The 19946-nt window shown below is 31.8% G+C and overlaps 3 protein-coding genes and 1 long non-coding RNA gene across 6 annotated transcripts; 2 read left to right on the top strand and 2 right to left on the bottom strand.

Moving 5' to 3' along the window:
- The first annotated feature begins 505 nt into the window (after positions 1-505).
- Positions 506-5842, top strand: LOC110600955 (peroxisomal (S)-2-hydroxy-acid oxidase). 3 transcript variants are annotated; one of them, XM_021737908.2, is made up of 12 exons: positions 506-660; positions 1608-1781; positions 1972-2096; positions 3021-3067; positions 3234-3311; positions 3803-3927; positions 4144-4210; positions 4294-4356; positions 4436-4505; positions 4660-4760; positions 5010-5114; positions 5485-5842. In XM_021737908.2, the coding sequence occupies exons 2-12, from the start codon at positions 1645-1647 to the stop codon at positions 5668-5670; spliced, it is 1104 nt and encodes a 367-aa protein (XP_021593600.1). In that variant the 5' UTR covers positions 506-660; positions 1608-1644; the 3' UTR covers positions 5671-5842. The 3 variants fall into 3 exon arrangements, with proteins under 3 accessions (XP_021593600.1, XP_021593601.1, XP_021593602.1); XM_021737909.2 differs by having other exon boundaries at positions 509-660; positions 1622-1781; XM_021737910.2 differs by lacking the exon at positions 506-660 and having other exon boundaries at positions 1670-1785.
- A 645-nt stretch (positions 5843-6487) lies between these two features.
- Positions 6488-10539, bottom strand: LOC110600954 (disease resistance protein At4g27190). Its single transcript, XM_021737907.2, has 2 exons — positions 10035-10539; positions 6488-9549 (listed from the first exon to the last, which is right to left on the bottom strand). Exon 2 carries the CDS (start codon positions 9542-9544, stop codon positions 6668-6670), a length of 2877 nt encoding a protein of 958 aa, XP_021593599.1. The 5' UTR covers positions 9545-9549; positions 10035-10539; the 3' UTR covers positions 6488-6667.
- A 2497-nt stretch (positions 10540-13036) lies between these two features.
- On the bottom strand, positions 13037-15307 carry LOC110601327 (protein TIFY 5A). Its single transcript, XM_021738423.2, has 3 exons — positions 15008-15307; positions 14803-14902; positions 13037-13507 (listed from the first exon to the last, which is right to left on the bottom strand). Exons 1-3 carry the CDS (start codon positions 15076-15078, stop codon positions 13283-13285), a joined length of 396 nt encoding a protein of 131 aa, XP_021594115.1. The 5' UTR covers positions 15079-15307; the 3' UTR covers positions 13037-13282.
- Positions 15308-16434: 1127 nt separating this feature from the next.
- Positions 16435-19031, top strand: LOC110601381. Its single transcript, XR_002485817.2, has 5 exons — positions 16435-16739; positions 17258-17988; positions 18183-18266; positions 18348-18432; positions 18620-19031. It is a non-coding gene; the product is annotated as an uncharacterized LOC110601381 (long non-coding RNA).
- The last annotated feature ends 915 nt before the right edge of the window (positions 19032-19946 follow it).

Genomic DNA, 19946 nt, shown 5'->3' with positions numbered 1-19946 from the left:
TTGACTTGCATGAAAAATATTTTCTTATTTATTAAACTTATCCTATTAAAATAAATGAACATACATCATCCACATATTGGTTTGGATAAGTTATTCATTTCTTATTCATTTAGAATAACTTACTTCACTCAGAATTATTTTTTTTAAAGGCATTTCTATATGCTGAATAGGGATGAAAGTTTAAAAATTTATTTTAATATTTTTTTATTAATTAAGAAATAATATAATAATAAAAAGAAACAATATCTTAATATTTTTTGAGGTGCACAATACACTTTACCTTCTTATAATTTTGATATAAGGAAAATTTTGGCATAACGAAATTGAAAAAATAATGGGGATGAGCTCTTGGAAGCGATAATCCAACAAAATTGCTCTCCACACAAATTCTCAAATTTCCATGAAACAGATTTGGCTACAAATTCTCACCTTGAAAAACTAATCCTTTTAGCACTCTCTGTGACTCATCTTTCTCATTTGATCCCACCATATTTGTCTTTTTTCCCTTATTTTTCAATATTTCTGCATATAATTCTTTTGTTTGTTTGCATCACTTGAGAGCTCCAGAGTTCCTTCTCTCTCTCTCTCCAACATTATATGCACTCTTTCTCGTTTTCTCTTCCCATTTTCTTCTTCTCCTATTGGTAGAGTTTGGCCAAGGTCTGTTCTCTCCTCTCTGCTTCACTCTGGTTTCACTTCTCTTTCTTTTTGCATATTTTTCTCACTTCACCCTCGCTTTCTGGGATTTTCTCGTTATACTGTTTAGTTTCGTTTGTGGAATTTTATTGTCATTTGGTTCTGATAGTTTGGTTTTTGTAATCTTCATTCCTCGTGTGAAAATGGGTTTGAATTCTTTGTTTGAGTCGCATGTTATTGCTTGTTATCTATTGATGGTTTCTTGGAAGGGGGAATCCATCAGACTGGTTTTTTTAGTTTCTGCCTTTTCTCCCCTATCTGTTTTGTCATTTGTAGGATTTGATTGCATGTAGTTGTGAATTTGTGGTATTTTGTCGATAAGATTTGAACATAATTCACAAGCTTATAACATTGTTTTCATGAGGTGTAACCTGTGAAGTGAAGCCATGAACTCAACCAGGCTACTATTTATTATTCGAGTCGAATTAGATTTTTAATTGAACATAATCTATTAAGCGTCCACTCAATTAAGAAACAGGAGAATAGTTGTTGGAGAATTCTCGAATCTTTCATTTGCCACCTTTATTCCTCTTCAAATGACAGCTAAAGCAGCTTCTCGTGTTCAATTACCGGGGACTTTTGAGTTTTTACCTTCTGGGTGTTAGTAATCATTCCTGTTGCTGGAATGACAAAAACAATTTTTAATTTTTTGAATCTCATGCATGTTTTATTTTCTTATATAGCGCCAGTTGTATTATTATTACTATCCTTTTTCTTCTCAACTCTCTTCATGGCTATGATCTTTTATTCGAAGTTTATTTTTCTTTTTCTCTTCCTTTTTCTTTTTCTTCCCATCTTGCAGTGCAACTGAGAATTGAAATTTCACCATTCACAAATGCTCTGTTTGTTGATATTTTTGAGAAATCCATTATGTGTGAGAAACCTAATAATCTCATGCTGAACCTTTTCAGAATATTATTTTAAGGTACAAATAATCAATCCAGAAAGATGGAGATAACCAATGTCATGGAATATGAGGAAATTGCTAAGCAGAAATTGCCAAAGATGGTTTTCGACTACTATGCATCAGGTGCAGAAGACCAATGGACTCTCAAGGAGAATCGCAATGCTTTCTCTCGAATTCTGTGAGCTCATTTATTCCCTTTAAATTGTCATGGATGTTTCTTTTTCTTTTTATTGTATAAGATAATTCATTGCAGATTTAACTTTTCAGCACTAATTTTTGCTTATTGCTTTGGTATTTTAACTTATATCAAGTGTTATTACTTCAAATTTAATACTAATTTTCTTTTCTTTTTTTCTCCATTAAAATAGGTTCCGACCCCGCATTCTTATTGATGTGAGCAAGATTGACATGACTACAAGTGTGTTGGGCTTCAAGATTTCAATGCCTATCATGATTGCTCCAACTGCCATGCAGAAAATGGCTCACCCTGAAGGTAAATGTCCCTTTCTTCTTTACATGAAACTGATTGAATTTTCACTTCTGGCTGAGCAAATAAAAATATGTATAAATGCATATTTATGACCTTATTTCTTTATGTATGTTTACTCTTGTGTGTCTACATAGATACTTGAAGTTGCAGACTTTATGCAGACATCAGTGGATGTTAGCATGACCTAGAAAGGTCATTGATCATAGGATATGCCTTAGAACAGTCCTAATTGCCACATGGAGCAGTGAAACCCACTACGCTTCTTTCTATGTGATCCTGACACCAGTACAAGGCATCAATATGGTGATATATAATTCAATAGTTTGTGCATAGAGAGATAATGGACTCTTTTGCACGAGAGATCACAAAGTCTGTCACATGCTGTGGAAGAGCTTTTCTGAAACTTTCATTTGCGTTATCACTATTCCTTAAAGGAAGGTTCCCGAGAGGACAGTTCTTATCATTCTATTCACCCTTTCTCATTTTTTCCCCTTTTTATTATTTTTTTAATTACCAAGGTGCTGATCATTGAACAACTTTCCACTCGTACAAGTATATAATTAGGAAGTAATCTTGCCTTGGCCACAACTGTAATATTTTGAAGGAAAGTGGAGCTACTGTAAATATCTTATGCTCCATGTTAGCTACTCTAGGTAATTCTACTTATCAGTTGAAGTCATTGCTTTGCCACTAAGTTTGTCTATATACCTATGCATACAGCTCTTGTACCAGAATTTTCAAGGGATTACTTCAGCATTAAAATGTTCTTGCAAACACTTCATTTCAGATGTCCTATTGTTGCTTGTTTGAAAATAAGTTGCTTTGAGCTATGTTTCCTTTCTTTTTTCTACTGTTATGCAACTCACTTCTGATACTGGAGATGGAAAAAAAGGATTGCTTATAACTGGAAGTCACATTCCAATGCAGGAGAGTATGCAACAGCAAGGGCAGCCTCAGCAGCTGGCACAATTATGGTTTGATTCTCGCACTTAATATTTAAATTGTATCTTGAAAGTTTGTTTATGATATTGGCTTTTGTTAGCAAACTGTAACAGCCTGTTTGGTTTAGGCTTATCAGTGAAATTGCAATCAAAACTTTTCTCTTCTTTATTCAATTTAATGTTGAGTTAATTGTTTCAGACGCTATCTTCATGGGCTACTTCCAGTGTGGAGGAGGTTGCTTCAACAGGGCCTGGCATTCGCTTTTTCCAGCTTTATGTGAGTTTAATACATTTTCCTTTTCTTGGAAGTTGCTTTGTTAATTTCTTCTTGAGTATCAATCATCCAATTCACCAAGGGAATCTTCATTATATGCCGGGTATATGTTCTTCACTCCAGCAATTTACTAAATCATGATTATTCAGAGTCCAAAGCATGGCCAGGAACCTTCTCTAAATTAAAGAAGTTCTCTGAAACTTATTAGTTATTCTGCATTCCCACTCCTGGCCATGCTTGACCCTATTGGTTAATTTCAATAAAATCTTCTGCTTTTGTTATTGATTAATTGTTTCACTTGAGATTTTTCTGGGGATATAAGAATAGAGAAAAGACCCTTTACATCCCTACAGAGCATTGTCTGTATTTTAAAATCTTAAATTCCTGCTGACTTTTAGAAAGTCCAAGTTCATGATAATCTAAGAGTTCATATGTAATTGCATTATGCTTGAGAGTTATCACCAACCATATCCCGTTTTTCCCTTATCATTCAGGTGTACAAAGACAGGAATGTGGTTGCTCAGCTTGTGAGAAGAGCTGAGAGGGCTGGATTCAAGGCAATTGCCCTCACTGTGGATACTCCAAGACTTGGCCGGAGAGAAGCTGACATCAAGAACAGGTGATTCATCAATTTAAATGTATCAAAAATTACAGGGCAAAAGTTAAGAAAAAGTCGCACAAGTTTTAGATAATGTAGAATATATGAAGGCCAACTTTGGCCTTTTATATTAATTTTATTTTCAAAAAACAAATATTGTGACTGTAAGGGGTGGAAAAGCAACTAAATTTGCTGTTGTACAGGAACTTTGTAATTCTTGACTGTATTTCATTGCAGATTTACTTTGCCACCATTTTTGACACTGAAGAACTTTGAGGGCTTGGATCTTGGAAAAATGGATAAGGTATGACTGATTAAATTCAAGGTGCTATTTCTCCATGTTTGTTGTTTCTATGTTCTTGATTGTTAGCTAGATTAACTTTGCAGGCTGATGACTCTGGACTTGCTTCATATGTTGCTGGCCAAATTGACAGGACACTTAGCTGGAAGGTAAGATAATAAAGTTTTACAATGCTGAACTGTGGTATAGACATGGTCTTTCCATAAACTTCTCTTGGTTATTGGACAGGATGTGAAGTGGCTTCAGACAATCACATCGCTGCCGATCCTGGTAAAGGGTGTGCTGACTGCAGAAGATGGTAAGCATTTCTGAAAAAGCTATTCTCCCCCTACCACCGCAGGACAGACAGGACAAGAACAAACAGATTTTTCTTCCATCTGATTCTGTTCCTGGCCTTCATAACATTTTTCTGATGCACCCCTACTTTTTCCTCTTTTTTGCTATCAATGCAGCAAGGCTATCCATACAGAATGGAGCTGCAGGAATCATTGTCTCCAATCATGGGGCTCGCCAGCTTGATTATGTTCCTGCAACTATTATGGCACTGGAAGAGGTACAAGTGCTTGTAAAATTATGAATTCTAATTGCATTTGTAACAGGTTTAATTACATTCACAACTTTTTAAGTTTTTGTTTCCTTTAGTGATTTCCTTTATTTTTCTGACCTCTTATAACATCCTATGACATTCAAACAATTCCCTGTGCTGAGTACTCTCTTATCTTTGCTTCAAGTGAAATTGCAATTTTTTACGTTTATAAGTTGTCATAATAGAACTTAATGATTTTATTGATGCATCTTACAGGTCGTCAAAGCTGCACAAGGCCGTGTTCCTGTTTTCCTTGATGGTGGAGTTCGCCGTGGTACTGATGTTTTCAAGGCATTGGCACTAGGAGCATCTGGAATATTTGTAAGTATATAGTTACTGTAATTACCAGTATAGCACATCTCTGAAGCAATGGCTGAAGAATCCTGTATACGAAATAAAATAAAGTAAGAAGAGAAAACTATCAGTCCTATCTTATAACCTGTTATATGTTCTATTGTTGAGAATAATTACATAAAATGATATAAAACTCCGCCAGAACTTGGGTGAAAGATGTTAATCCTCCAGGTAGAGAGCTAATAATTTATTCCTGGAATCCTCTACAGCAGTTATTATCATGATTATTCCATAAATCCCTTGGAAATAAGCCTGGAATTTAAGTTGTTGACCTTGTATCAGGGTGTTCCTTGCTCTGAATTTAACTTGCCTGTTTGACAAATTATCTCATTTTCAGATTGGAAGGCCTGTGGTGTTCTCATTGGCTGCTGAAGGAGAGGCTGGTATCAGGAAAGTACTTCAGATGCTTCGTGAGGAGTTCGAGCTAACAATGGCATTAAGTGGGTGCCGCTCACTCAGGGAGATTACTCGTAACCACATTGTGGCCGACTGGGACCTTCCTCGCCCAGTCCCGAGGTTATAAGGCACCACCACTCCCAACCGCACATTGAAATGAAGAAAGGAGAATTTGGGAGAACCTGTCTGTCATTAGAATCCCATATATCAAATTGAAGGGTTCATCAATATTTGAAGAATTTGAACTTTTGTAATGACAATCAATGGTATATCTAAGAATGGCTTCTGCTTGCCTTGTATACTCTTTTTCCTAACTACGGCATCCTTACCAGACCAGCCTTCATTATGGCATTACGCAGAGTCACCGGAAATTTTGGAATCCAACATGACAGTTAGTATTATAATTATTAGGCACTGTCGGCAATATTAACTATTAGTTGTTATTAATTGTTCAAGCAGTGATTAATCAAACATTACAAGAAATAATTTTTTATAATACATTCACGATTAATGAACACTATTTTCAAAATTGCTGTCAAAAAATAAAAATCGTTTTAGCAATGTTAGGGTTCATATAATTTTTAGTAATCGTTTTAAATTTTAATTTTATTATACATTTTTCTTCATCTATTTATTTTTATTAATTTAACTTTTAATCAATAAATTAAAGATAATCGATAAAGAACTTAAAAAATAATATAAAAAAACATGGGAGTAAAATGCACACAATGATAAATTTAGAGATGCGATTATTTATTTTCAGGGATATTTTTTTTCATTATTAATGATAAAAATTGAGAAAAAAAAATAAAAAAGATATAATAAAATAAAAATTTAAAGATATGAATGTAACATATCCAACCATTTTTCAATCTGCCATGGTAATTATCATAAGAAGTTCTCATCAAATGGTTTATATTACATCTTTACTGAGGGGTAAATACAAAATAAAAAATAAAAATTTATTTAATTTGTAATTATAATCTGAACAATAGAATTTGTCAACAATATCATGCACTGAAATCCATTTTTGCAATCTAGTCGAGCTATTTAAAATGGGTACTTACATGTTATATGAATCTAACTTCAGTTTCAGTTTCTTGCCACTTCTAGTGGTTTTCCTTCTACCTGTCTTCTTTAAAGAAAGCTAGAAAATAACTCTGAGCATCAGGATCATCCCAAGCCAACCCATCCCACCATTGCTTGCTTCCCCTGATGTGCTTGAGGGATAAAGGCAAAGGGTCCACAGAGAAAGGGAGCTTCTTTAGCTTTCCACAGTCCCAAACATCAATAGAATCCAGGGAGTTGCAGACACATAACCTTCTGGAAATGCTTTCCAGTTTAGGCAATGCTGACAAGTACAATCGAAGTAGCCGTGGAAGCGACAAGCTAGGTATCTCTTCATCAATTATCACCTCTAGCGAACGACAATTCCATACCTCAATCTCTTCAATATTTTGGAGGCACTGTAAAAGACCAACTGAGAATAGGCATCTGAGCCTATTACAGTTATGGATATGCAGGGTTTTCAAACTCAACAGGACATTGCAGCCTACTGCATTTTGATTGCATAGAGCCTTCAGGTTTTGCAGCCTGCACAGGACCAACCTTTTGAGGCTTGGAAAAGTATTGTCATCTGCCACTGTTATATATTCCAACCCACTGCAACTGGAGACATAACATTCCTTTAAGTCGGTGAGTTTTGATATACTAGACAGTTTTGACAAAATATCAAAATCATGACAACCTTGCAGTGCCAACTGCTGAGTGTTGTCTGGGAGCAGAATGTAACTCTCACTAGAAATAACGTTACAGCCTTGAATTTCTACACTACAAGTGTCTTTAGCAACAGGTAAAAAGCTAGACAAATGTCCTATACCAATATGGTAGCTCTTTAGGAATTGCCAGTGTCCACAACTCACATAGCTATTGAAACTGTATGGATCTTCAAAAGAGAGACCAAGACTAGTTAATTGTGATAAGCTTATGACTTCTTCAAGATTTGCTCCATTATCCAATCGCCGGGAACTCAGTGACCATCTATATCGGCTTTTAAACATTGATAGATTTTCTAAACGGGATAGTTTTGATAAGACCTCTGTAGGGAATACATGTAGTTCCTCTGTATAAGAAAGATCAACACGCTGGAGATTTACCAAGCCTTCAATACCATGTGGCAACTCTTCAATCAAGGTATATGAAAGGTCAAGTACTCTCAGCTCCTTGAGTTCTGCTAATGAAGGAAGAATTTGAAGATCACAAAAGCATAAAAGGAGCGCACGGAGGTTCTGTAAGCTGGAAAGTGTATCTGGCATTGACTTAATAGGACAGCCAGAAAAATTAAGAACTCTAAGTTTATACATTTTTACAAAAAAATTTTCAGGGATATATGAGAGAGGATTCTGTTGTAGGAGCAGAGTGTACAGATTTACGCTATTGGAATGATCTGGAAGAATCCTGATGTCATTTTCCATCAAGGAAACCCTTTCAACATCCTCCATCCATATCCTTGGAAAAGCTCTCAATCTCATACCAGCCTTTACCATAAACCGAGGACTCCTTCCAGTGATTTTAATCGCCAGATCCCTTAATAAATCATGCATTTTCACCCACTTAGTTCCTATACTCTCTAACATGCAAGCATCTTTGAGTTCCTGAAGCACTGCATGTGCTTTGTTTATCTCATTCTCCCTATCTCCCACTTCATCTATCAATCCTTCTGCCATCCAGTACTCCACTAATTCCTCAACATCAATCTTGTAATTGTCAGGAAACAGTGCACAATACAGAAAACAAGCTCGGACCCTGTCACTTCTCAAGTGGTTGTAGCTAAATTTCAAACGTGCAAAGACATTTTCTTCCATGCCTTCAATTTCAGCTCTTGAAGTTTTCAGTTCTTCCAATGCATTCTTCCAAATTCTTGCATTATCAATTTTCCTCATTGCTCGTCCTACAGTAATGATCGCAAGTGGCAAATAGCCACACTCTTCAGTAATCAGCTTTGCAACAGTTTCTACTTCAGGAGAAAGTATTGCATCTCTTCCTGCTTTATCAATGAAAAGGTCCCATGCCTCTTCTTTAGAAAGGACATCTACTTTGATTTCCCTGTGAGTTTCCATGCCCCGACAAACTTCTAAGAGTCTAGTGATAACCACTAACTTGCAACCATTTGCATTAGTTGGTTGTGGGATCCCCACCTCCTCTAAAGAAAACCCATACCACAAATCATCAAGAATGAGTACAAACTTTTTCCTGGCTAGCAGATGGTCAAACAAGATGGTTGATCTCCTAGTGATATCATCATCCGAGAGGTCCAAATCAACTGCTTTTGCTATGCCAGTTTGCAATTTCTCTAGGCTGAAGATTTTTGGCGCAGTCACCCAAATGACACTGTCAAACCTCTGGTCTCCACTGATTAAATTGTTCACTTGCATCATAATAGTTGTCTTTCCAACACCACCCATCCCATATATTCCCATCTTACTGATGTTTTCATCCATCAAGCATCCCAAAATTTCCTGGCAAACCTTCAAGGGTGTTGTTTTACCAACCATCAATGTTGTTGGCATCTTCTTTTTTGTTTCTGGCAAAAAGTCGACAAACAAACCATTCGGAAACGCTCCTTTTCTTTGAAGCTCATTTACTTCTTCAATCTTTTCAGCAAGAAGTTTGCTTACTTTGTATCGTGTATAGCAATTAGGAAAACAACCCTTCATGCATTTCCCTTTTTCACTAATATAATTTTCTATGCTGCTCAATTCATGTCTTACCTCCTCCACACGTTTAAGCCACAAATGTGCCTCACTTTTCAGCTTCTTGCTTGGATGCAGCATGCCCCTCTCAATCTCCATTTTGACATCATTTTCCCGACCACTTAGTTCTTCCATCCTGATATGAATTACTTCTACAAGTTGATGAAAACTTTTCAAAGCAGAGAATTTTTTTGAAAGGGGCGCACATAATAAATTCACGGTTCCCAAAATAGAGCCAACAGCATCCATGGTCACTGTGATGTACAATAAACAATAAGTTCATCAAAACAGAAAAGCAAACAATAAGTAGAAATAGGGTTACATTCTCTTCATCAAACAAAAATCTCGCACAAACCCTTTCTACACTGGTTTCCTCTTGTCATGATTGTATGTTTGAAGTGATAAACAGTGATAACTTTCCATAACAAGAGCATGTAAGAAAATAGTAAAACATTCATTGCTTATTCGATGGTTATAGCTCCTGAGCTGAAATTTTTCAAGCAGAAGATCATTTGGGTTCACTAGAAATCATGGGTAGGTTTCACCTGAGACTAAACTTTAGCTTGGAGCTCCCACTCTTCTCCCAACCGATTTCAGAAATTGTAGAAGGAATATCTTAAACTAATTAAACGAGTTAAATTCTTTACTATTCTTTCACATCCAAATTAAAACAAGAAATTGAATATTGGCGCTCAATAATATAGATTAACAAGGAAAGCAAAGGAGAAGCAAGAATTACCTCAGGGTCTTGCAAGTTGGCCGAGAAGTGCGAAGCGGAATCTGAGTGTTGAACTTTTGTTGGATATAACATATTGGCTTACTGTTATGAAGAGAATCAATTTTATCTTATGAACAATCATTGACGAGATTTATTCGTTAATCCAAACAAGGCCCAGAAGAATATAGATTCAGAACCAAGACCCTATTCCAACGCCCAAGGCCCAAAAACAAAATTTCTAGATAAGACTTTAAAAACCATAAGAATGTCCTGTTAAAAGTTTTGATAATTTATATTAATTTGCTAAATATTGGACTTTAAACTGGCTAAAATACAAAGCCACCCAAAGTCCAACGCAACAAAATTAAAAAAGATAAAGTCAAGCTCATGTCCAAGGTAGAACCCCAAGAGCCACCTGGATAACAAAGAATGGTTTTGTCGTTGTCACCTTGGAGCAACTGAGCTCCTTTTTCTACTAAAACCGATTGAGACCAATTCCAATAAAACATAAATACTTTGAAAAACGAGACCAAACAACCATTCACAAATCCAGAACAAGGAAGGACCCCAATAACCTAGAAAATAAATCAGAGCTTAGACAAAGAATCATTCAAAGGGTAGGGGGAGATATTGTGCAGAGGTCAACAGCGATGATCATGCGCCTTAAAACAAAACAACCGTCATAATATTAGCCAAAATATTAGACTTTAAGTAAAGTTAAGTTTTTTTAGTAGAGGAATTTGGGGTTGGGAGGCTAAAACTTAAATCTACCATATGAAAAATGTTTTCAAATATTTGAATTAAATCAGATTAGGCAAAGTTAGTATTAATAAAATAATTTTATTGATTTAATAATTTATGATGAATTTTATGAGTTTATTATATTTTTTTTTTGAAATGATGATAAAATTGGAGGAGTAGAATATGAGATCTTTCATATTTATTCAAATGCACTTATTATTAAATTAAAATTGTGAGTGCATGAATGTATTTTATTATTATTCAGTTAGTTTATTTAATTTATCTAAAAATAATTATTAAAAAATATGTTTTACTTTATAAAACATAAATTATAATCGCTACCTACAGTTTTATGCTATAAAAATAATTTATATATAATATCACCTAAAATTATTAATAAATTTAAGGAAACATAATATTTTTAATAAAAATGATTAGATTTTGAATTAAGCGTAATATTTATGATAAAATTAAATATTCAATAAACCTGTGAATTGAAGTTCAGGCAATTCTTTCCAAAAAAACAGCTTCTGGTAATTTTCCTTTGCACATTCTCTCCCCAAACTTGGAAGCCTCCTTCCAATTTCCTGATGGTGTATTTTATATTGACTACTCCATTGCTGCATCCATTGCTAAGCATTAAAAATTGATTTCATTTTATTTATATATCTTATTACAGCTGAAATTTCGAAGTCTTAATTAATTAATTAATTAATTATTATAATTTTTTTTTTGAAATGGTATTATAATAAGATTGAAATTGCAATTGTTGCTTCCTAGCTAGATGTCTAGACATTGCCTCGAGCCACACTAGCTATTCTGCACATTTAAGTCTCATATGACTTAATTCAGTCAAATATGGACTACTCACAATATTCAATTTAAATATAAAACATAAAATAATAAATAATTTATATTAAATTTAGAAATTAACTGTAAAATAAAGTGTAATTATAAATTTTCAGTGTTATTATCTCATTTTTTAAATGAGACCGACTTTTTCATTAGTCCCCACCGAAAATCGTCACATCAATTCTAAATTTATGAATAATTAATAATTTCTTAATGTAATAATTAAAACCATAGTGCTTTCATGGAAAGAACAGACAAAACATGTTGCGTTTTACACGTTTAATGAAAACATGTCATCAAGAGCAGCAGCTTTCACATAAAGGAAGTTTCCTCGATCCTGGATTTAATCACAATAATAATAATAATAATACCCAAAGGATAAGAATTTGTTGTTGTTAAATTCATTGGTGCGGCATCAAATCATAAGATATCTCATTGTCTTTCTGGAGCACCCACTGATTTTATTTTATTTATTTTCATCAATATGTTTCAAAAAATATTTCATTAGTTTAAAATAAATATATTATAGAGAGTTTTAAATAATTATTTAGAAGTTATTGTGGCTATTATAGTCTTTTCCACAGTCAATTTTAATTATTTTTTAAAATTTACAATTTTATTAAAACAAGTGGTTCTCATGTTCAAATAATAGTCTTAAAAATAAAACAAATCTTTAACCAGCAGAAAAACATAATATAAATAGGAAAAAATTAAATATATAAATTAACATCTAACCATAAATAATTCGAATATATATGAAGATCTATTCTAAATCGATACAAATTTATGAATTATTAAAAAAAATTGAAGAGAATGTTTCTCCAAATCAGATTTCCTATATATTTTGCATGTGATGATTAATATACTCCAATATTTTATAAAAAATATTTCTAGATATTTTTAAAAATAAAATAATTAATTATGATCATATAAAAAAATCAATCTATTTTTATAAAAATAAAATTTATTTTTTAGCTTTAACAATTTTGGTAATTAAGTTAGGCGTAACCAAAGTAGCTGAATAAGTCCAAAACTAACAGGAATTTTCAATTCACTGAAAAAACGTGCTCTAATATTCTTTGAAAATATCTATCCAAATTCACCACTTCGATCTTGCTATATCTTCAAGTTGAATTATAGTTTATTACAACCAATAAAGTCTAAAAAATTCATATTTTCAAGAGCCAACAGAAAGTTTTAAAGAATTTAGACTTAAAAAAAATTATATATATATATTTAAAATTGAGTACTGAATATTACGAGAGTAAAATTTAAAATCTCTCAAATTTATTCAGATATATTTTAATTGTGAGTACAAGTTATATATATATATATATATATAACTATTTATTTATATTATAAATTTATATAGAATGATATGAATTAATTTTTATTCATAGAAATATATATAGAGAATATACAGAAGCAAGTAAAAAAAAAACAATAAAGATATGTATTATAATTGTAAGAAGAGAACATCAGCTATTAACTCATACATATATAATACAATAATTAATCATCATTTACAAACCTCATAGCAGATATATCCATTCATCCGAAGGATTCCTCTAGAGAGCTAGATATTAAATAATTAACTCAAATTTATCCTACATTAGCAGTTTTTCATTTCTCATTCAAAAGCTAACTAATGCTCCATGCATGCATATTAAGATTAATTAATGATTGTAAGGAGAATTTTCTTGGACCCTATGCTTCCTCTTCTGGAGGAAACGTTGGATGGATCTCTTCATCGAAAGACCAGCAGCTATAGGGCTACACAGTTGAGATGGCAAATTTGGAGAAGCTACTTCTGACCCACTTGGAGTCGGCGTCGGAGTTGGGGTTGGGGTTCTCTGTTTTTCTTCCATTTCTCTACTTGCTAGGAATAGAATGGCTCTCGCCTGTTACACACCCACAATAAAATATAATGTTAATTTTCTTACTTTAATTAAATTATTTATATTTGGACTTATTAGTATATGTTCTTACTTCCTACCAACTTTTTTTGGAGAGATACCTTTGAGACGTGTCAAAATAATATATATTTTCCTTAATTATGTAACGGAGAATTAAATAAACTTTTGAATTTCCTTTTTCTTCTTTCGAATAACTTTTGTTAATAAAAAAATAGACATGAAAATCTCGTGTTCTAATTTGATGGAGTCAAACTCCGCGTATTGCATTCAACTCTCTGAAAAGTTCCATGAAATTGGAGTCTTGCCGTACACTTGTCGGTATGGGCCCCTTTCATTTTTTTTTTAAGTTTTTCGTTCACATGTATGCCTAATTATGTACCTAAGCTTTGTAAACTTTCAAAAATAAACACGGTAATTTTTTTTTAAAAAAAATATTTATAGGTTAATTTGTTGGCGAAATATATTGTTTTCAGAAAATATTGTATAGAAAAAATTTTTAAAAAAACTTATTTTTTATTATTTATTTAAATTTAAAAAATAAAATATATTAATAAATTTATGTTTAAATATTAATAATATTCTTTTAATTATAAAAATATTTTTTTTGTTAAATAATTTTTTTGAGCGTTCAAATACAAAATAATGAAGAAAATATTTTTTATGAAATAAATAAAAGTTAAATAAATTAACGATATAATTAATTAAATATCAAAAAGTTGAAATGATGAATTTAGTATATTTTTTCCCTATATATATATATATAATTCTAATTAAAATAATAAAATATATAATTTTATTAAATTTAAATCTCATATTTTAAATTATCTCATGTAAACACAAGGTAATATTTAATTTCAAATCGAAAGGAATTAGACTATTTTACATCTAAAAGTACCACCATATTATTTAGATTATACATGCATGTATGAACGTAAGTTAATAATATTATAAATTACACTGCATATTTATATCTATTCAAGAAAATCTCTTAGTTCTTTCAAAAAAAAAATTTTTCTTAGTTATAATGATCATAAAAACAACCCAATTATATCAAAATTAAAATTTAAAAAGGTATATATAAATTTAAAAATTATTGTATTTAAGATCTTTCTATATTCAAACAATGAATTCAACACTTTAACGACATCTCAGATTCTACACAATTTTTCTGTTTCAGTTTCAAAATTTTTTCCAACAATAGCCATTAAATCAGAGGTTTCGCCTATTACCGAGTATGCATCAAAGTAAATGAAATCCAAAAGAGAGAGAGAGAAACATACTTGGAGCTCCGTAACATCACAAGCGCAAACCGTTCCATTGTAGAAAATAGTAAGCTGTTGATTTTGCTGTGGGCTTTGCTCATTTTTACTCTCCTTCTCCCTTCAAAACATCATCAAAATCCATCATCATCAATAATTAAACAAGTTGATGCATATATATATATATATATACAATCACAAAGAGGGAAAGAGAACTTTAACTTACAGTATCGGCGGATGGTAGTCGGGATCGGAGAAGGGAAAAAGGCGGAGTTCAAGGTTGCAGTTTCGTCTCATGGTTGTTAGTGTTGACAAATCAGAAATGAAAGAATGAATTCAAGAATGGACAGAAGAAAGGCGAAGAGAAGAAGAAAGAGAAAGGGGAGCGGAGGAATCCAAACACATATCTAATTAAGCATAGAAAGAAATGAAAGCAGGGGATATAGTGTGGCTTATAAATATAGCATAGGAACATGAGAATCGTATTTTTGTACTGTATAATGGGCTAAATAAGCGTATCTTTTTTCACAGCTAAGAAGTTTGTACAAGCAGCGCATATAAGTAGGGCAACAACTATCGCCCATGACAAGGAAACGTTTATTTCATTTTCCACGTGAAATCTACTCTCTTTTCTTTCCTTTTCTTTTCTTTTTTTCTTTTTATAAAAAAAACAATTCCTTTTTTCCTTTTTTTCACCTCTTTTAGCTTTCTTTTTTATCCCCGATTCTTCTTTGCATTCCTTCTATTTCTGTCCTTTATATATATATGATAAATTACTAGCATATATATATATATATGTATATATATATAAAATATAAAATAAAATAATTATAATGATATTTTATCAGTGATATTTTTCATCAATAGTAATAAAAGTAATTATTGGAGATAAAATTAATGACAATTGAGAAAAAACTACCGATGCCAGATTTTATCTCTAATCACCAACAACATATTATAGTCGATAATTTTAAAAATTAAAATATTAAATAATCGTTACCGTTACCATTTTGTAGGTAAAATTTTAAAATAAACTGATAAAAATATTTTCTATCGCTGAAATAAATAATAATTAAAAATTAAAATATTAAAAGAAATGATAAAAATACCGATGAATTTTTTTATTGGTATATTAAATGAATAATTAAAAATTAAACTACAACAAATTTAAGAATTAAAATATTAAATAATCTTTACCGACAAAATTTTATAGTCAGTAAATTTTAAAATAAATTATATATGCATCAATAAAATATTTTCATTGCTGAAATAAATTAAAAATTAAAAATTAAAAAATTTTAAAAATAAAAAATAAAAGCACCGATGAATTCTTTCGTTGGTACATTGAATGAATAATTGAAAATTAAATTATTATAAATTTAAGAATTAAAATATATATGCACCGACAAAATATTTTCGTTGCTAAAATAAATTAAAAATTAAAAATTTTAAAAAATGAAGGATAAAAGCACCGATGAATTCTTTCGTTGGTACATTAAATGAACAATTGAAAATTAAATTATAATAAATTTAAGAATTAAAATATTAAATAATAGTCACCGAAAAAACAGTTTCATCCGTAAAGTTCTAAAATAAATTATATATTTACCGATGAAATATTTTCATCGCTAAAAGTAAATTAATAATTAAAAATTAAAATATTTTAAAGCAGCCTCACAGTAGTCCATCCCTTTATCACTTCTCAAAGCAACCCCACTCTGCCTCGCCTCCAGCCGTCATCCACCGCCGCTCACCTCAGGCTGAGAGAAGCGCATCCTTCAGGCGCACGTTCGACAGTCGTACAGCTGGTCAAGTCTCGCCTCCAGCCACGATAGCCCACCTCCCGCAAGTATCTGGTTCTATTCTCGCCTCCAACCGACGAAAACACACATCCTGCAGCCCCGCTGGTCCAATCGCATAGGTCGCCTCCCCTGGTCCAGTCGCGCAACATGCATCCAGTAGGTCTCGATATGGTTCCATTCTCTCCATTGCGTATTGATTTTCTTATAAAACTAGCAGAAGTCATGCTATAAAACCAATTTGTACAATATATTCTTTGATCATTGAGGACCATATTATATTGTGGGCTGTAGTGGTGCTTTAATGGTTAAGAGGAGGAGCTGATTCAATCTAGCGAGAAAGTTTTTCATTTCAGATAATTATGGCTGTATATTTTGTACCATTCACTCAAATAATTTATTTAATCCTCTTTTTAATCTTGATAACTACTTGAAATTGATGCACAATCTTGTTCTAATTGATTTTTTCTAGTCCTTTTTTTTTCTTTGAGGGGGGTGGGGAGAGGTGGGGTGTTTGAGGAGTGGCTTTCCTCTTCGGTTAAATTTCATTCATTGAGTCGAGTTTCAAACTGATTCAAGGTTTTACTTACTATTGTTTGGTTGATTCTTGTAATTGTAATAGTTGTTTATTAATTAAATAATAAATGGTTGCATTTCTATTTCATGCTGAAATGCAGTGATTCACGGAGAATACTGTGGACATGATGAAGCAGGAGAAGCTTTATGCATCTTGATGATAGCAGGCTTCCTCAGTCGGGGGTGAGGCGGAGCTCTGGAGAATAATATAGGCCAAAAGCTCATCAGACCTCCCCCAATATCGCATGCTCCAGTCCAATAACAATAACACACTAAACAAGCCGAACTTTAACAGGCACGCCAGAAGATTGACTAACTAATGATGTGACAAGAGTTGAGAAAACAGGCTCAGTCACTTCGCACCCTTATGAACACGTCCTCCGGAATAATTAAATAGCCGCACAATAAATAGAGAGATACACTCACCATGCAAGAGTCTGACGGTTATGCGTAACTAGAAAACAAAAGGAAAAAAGAATAAAAGAGAGTCTACGTGATCTTTCCCGACTCCCGACTAATCTCACAAATATTTTCTGGATCTCAAAATATTACATTTTAAGGAGGACTCATTTTATCACAAATGAATTTTTTAAAATGTATTTTAAAAATTATATATTATTGACTAGTGAAAATTTGTGTATTTTATATCATATCGAATGTTGCTTTATCTCTCCTTATTATATTTTTTAGAGGCCATCAAATACATGAAATTCACAATATTGTTCTCTCATACATGGTGCAGTCATTATACAGAGATTGTGGAATACTTTATAGCATGTATAAGGATGAAGCAACCCGCAGATTGTCTTGAGGAAATGGAAAAAAGAAAAAGGTAGGATTTATAAGATAAAGTTGTGATGGTTTGCAAAAGTGCATGTTCTTATTTCAAGTTAAGCTTGTCCTTTTATGCTTTTGCAACTCCTTAGTTATGATATTTGCATTTTGTGGGCAGAATACTTGTATCTTATGATATTTGCAGCAGTATTTTTTTAAACATGTATAAACATAAAATTCAAACAATTTCAGGTGGCTTTTGATATGAACTTCAGTTTGGAGCTTCTTTGTTAGCACAAAAAGACTATTTGCTGATGATTATATTCTATTCATAAGGTATACACAATAGTCAGCTTGTTTTTAGCTGTAAAATTCTGATTTGATGAAGAGATAATTAATGGGCACTCTGTTCATCAGTCATATCCAGTGGCAACATGCATATTGGAATTCTTGCCGCTGCTGATACTAATAGCATCCCATTTACTGTATTTTACTACCCAAGGTACTGATTTATCTTAATTTATTTTATTAATGAATATAATAATAGCTAGGTACTTTGAAACTCTGTTCATTGTTTAATTCTATTAAGAATTTTGGTAGACATAGTGACTCAATGTTATAGTGAGTTATAAAACTTATATATTTTATTCACTTCTTATATTTGGTCCTTAACTGTCTGTTTCTGCAAGTTTGGGGAGATTCACACCTTGAAAGAACATGTGGAGTCAGCATCAAGGGTCAAATTTTATATAAGTTTTACAGTCCTACAGAATCTGCAAGTTGAATGCACCTGAAGAAACATGGTTCAATTGTATTATTTTACAATTTTCCATGAATTTGTGTTAAATTTTTAAGCATTCTTTTTGAATTTATATGGCCTTTGACGTATGTATTTCATAAGAAAAGATGAATGGTTGGGAAATAAAGTTAAATAAATGTTTATGATCAGACAACTTGTATACTTCTATCACAGGTTGTTAATAAAATTATTATGCAGGATATTTATTATTAAAATTTTTATTTTGTAAATAATAAATTGTATTGGTTGTCTCGGTAGGAGTAGTTAAGAAGGGAAAATGCATATCGCCGATAATTTTAAAAAAGAAAATAAAAAAATTGTCAATAAAATATTGGATCCATATCTTTTAATAAAAATAAAAATTTGATAGAAATTTATTAAAATCTTTTAAAAAATTCCATCAAACTATTTATCGGTAAAATTGTCATCATTTTGTTGGATTTAGCAATAAAAATATATGAATTTAAATAAATAATAATTTTAAAAATATATTGATGAAATTATTATTGTTAATCTTGATCTTTAATTAGTTGGGTTCAACCTTCCCTCCAATAAAATTAGAGACAAAATATAAGGATTTTAACGATAAAATATAAGGATTTTCAACAAAATTTTGCGTTGAAAAATTTTCCGACCCCTTAAAATTTCATCGGTATTCGATGAGTAATTTAGCTACGCCTTGTCCAGCATTGCAATGTCATTGGTACATTTAATTATCGATGAAATTTTAGTAATCATCTATGAAATTACTAAATTAAATAATAATCTTAAAAATATACCGATGAAATTATTATTGATAATGCTCATTATTAATTCATTAGATTTAATTTTCTCATTAATAAAATTAATGATAAAATATAAAAATTTTCAATAAAATATAATATTGGTAAATTTACCAATGCCTTAAAATTTTATCGGTATTTGATGAGTAATTTAGCGATGCTATATGAAATTCTAGTAACTATCCATAAAATTTTTTGTTGATGTTTTTTTATTTTTTTTATAATAATTATATGCGTAAAGTTTGTGTGGTTATATATTTAACGAATCTCTCATTTTCTTTAAGAAAAAAGGGGAAAAGAAAAGAAAAGAAAAGAAAATCTAACCACTGGATTTGAAGGATTGGTTGGAATTTGTCCCCTCCCAATTGCGGATATGAATTAATCAATAGACCCAAAATACATTAGATTACAAACTGAAAAAAGAAAGGGCACTCA

This window comes from Manihot esculenta, chromosome 15 (assembly GCF_001659605.2).
Source record: "Manihot esculenta cultivar AM560-2 chromosome 15, M.esculenta_v8, whole genome shotgun sequence".
Taxonomy (NCBI): Eukaryota; Viridiplantae; Streptophyta; class Magnoliopsida; order Malpighiales; family Euphorbiaceae; genus Manihot; species Manihot esculenta.
This window is presented reverse-complemented; position numbering and strand designations above follow the sequence as displayed.

Excerpts from the sequence above, each read along its gene's own strand:
- LOC110601327 (XM_021738423.2), bottom strand. The coding sequence starts at position 15,078 with ATGAGACGAAACTGCAACCTTGAACTCCGCCTTTTTCCCTTCTCCGAT. Across the intron at positions 14,903-15,007 it reads GACTACCATCCGCCGATACT|GGAGAAGGAGAGTAAAAATG; the intron begins GTAAGTTAAAGT and ends GATGTTTTGAAG. Across the intron at positions 13,508-14,802 it reads GTGATGTTACGGAGCTCCAA|GCGAGAGCCATTCTATTCCT; the intron begins GTATGTTTCTCT and ends GGTGTGTAACAG.
- LOC110600954 (XM_021737907.2), bottom strand. The coding sequence starts at position 9,544 with ATGGATGCTGTTGGCTCTATTTTGGGAACCGTGAATTTATTATGTGCG.
- LOC110600955 (XM_021737908.2), top strand. The coding sequence starts at position 1,645 with ATGGAGATAACCAATGTCATGGAATATGAGGAAATTGCTAAGCAGAAA. Across the intron at positions 3,928-4,143 it reads GAAGCTGACATCAAGAACAG|ATTTACTTTGCCACCATTTT; the intron begins GTGATTCATCAA and ends ATTTCATTGCAG. Across the intron at positions 5,115-5,484 it reads TAGGAGCATCTGGAATATTT|ATTGGAAGGCCTGTGGTGTT; the intron begins GTAAGTATATAG and ends TCTCATTTTCAG.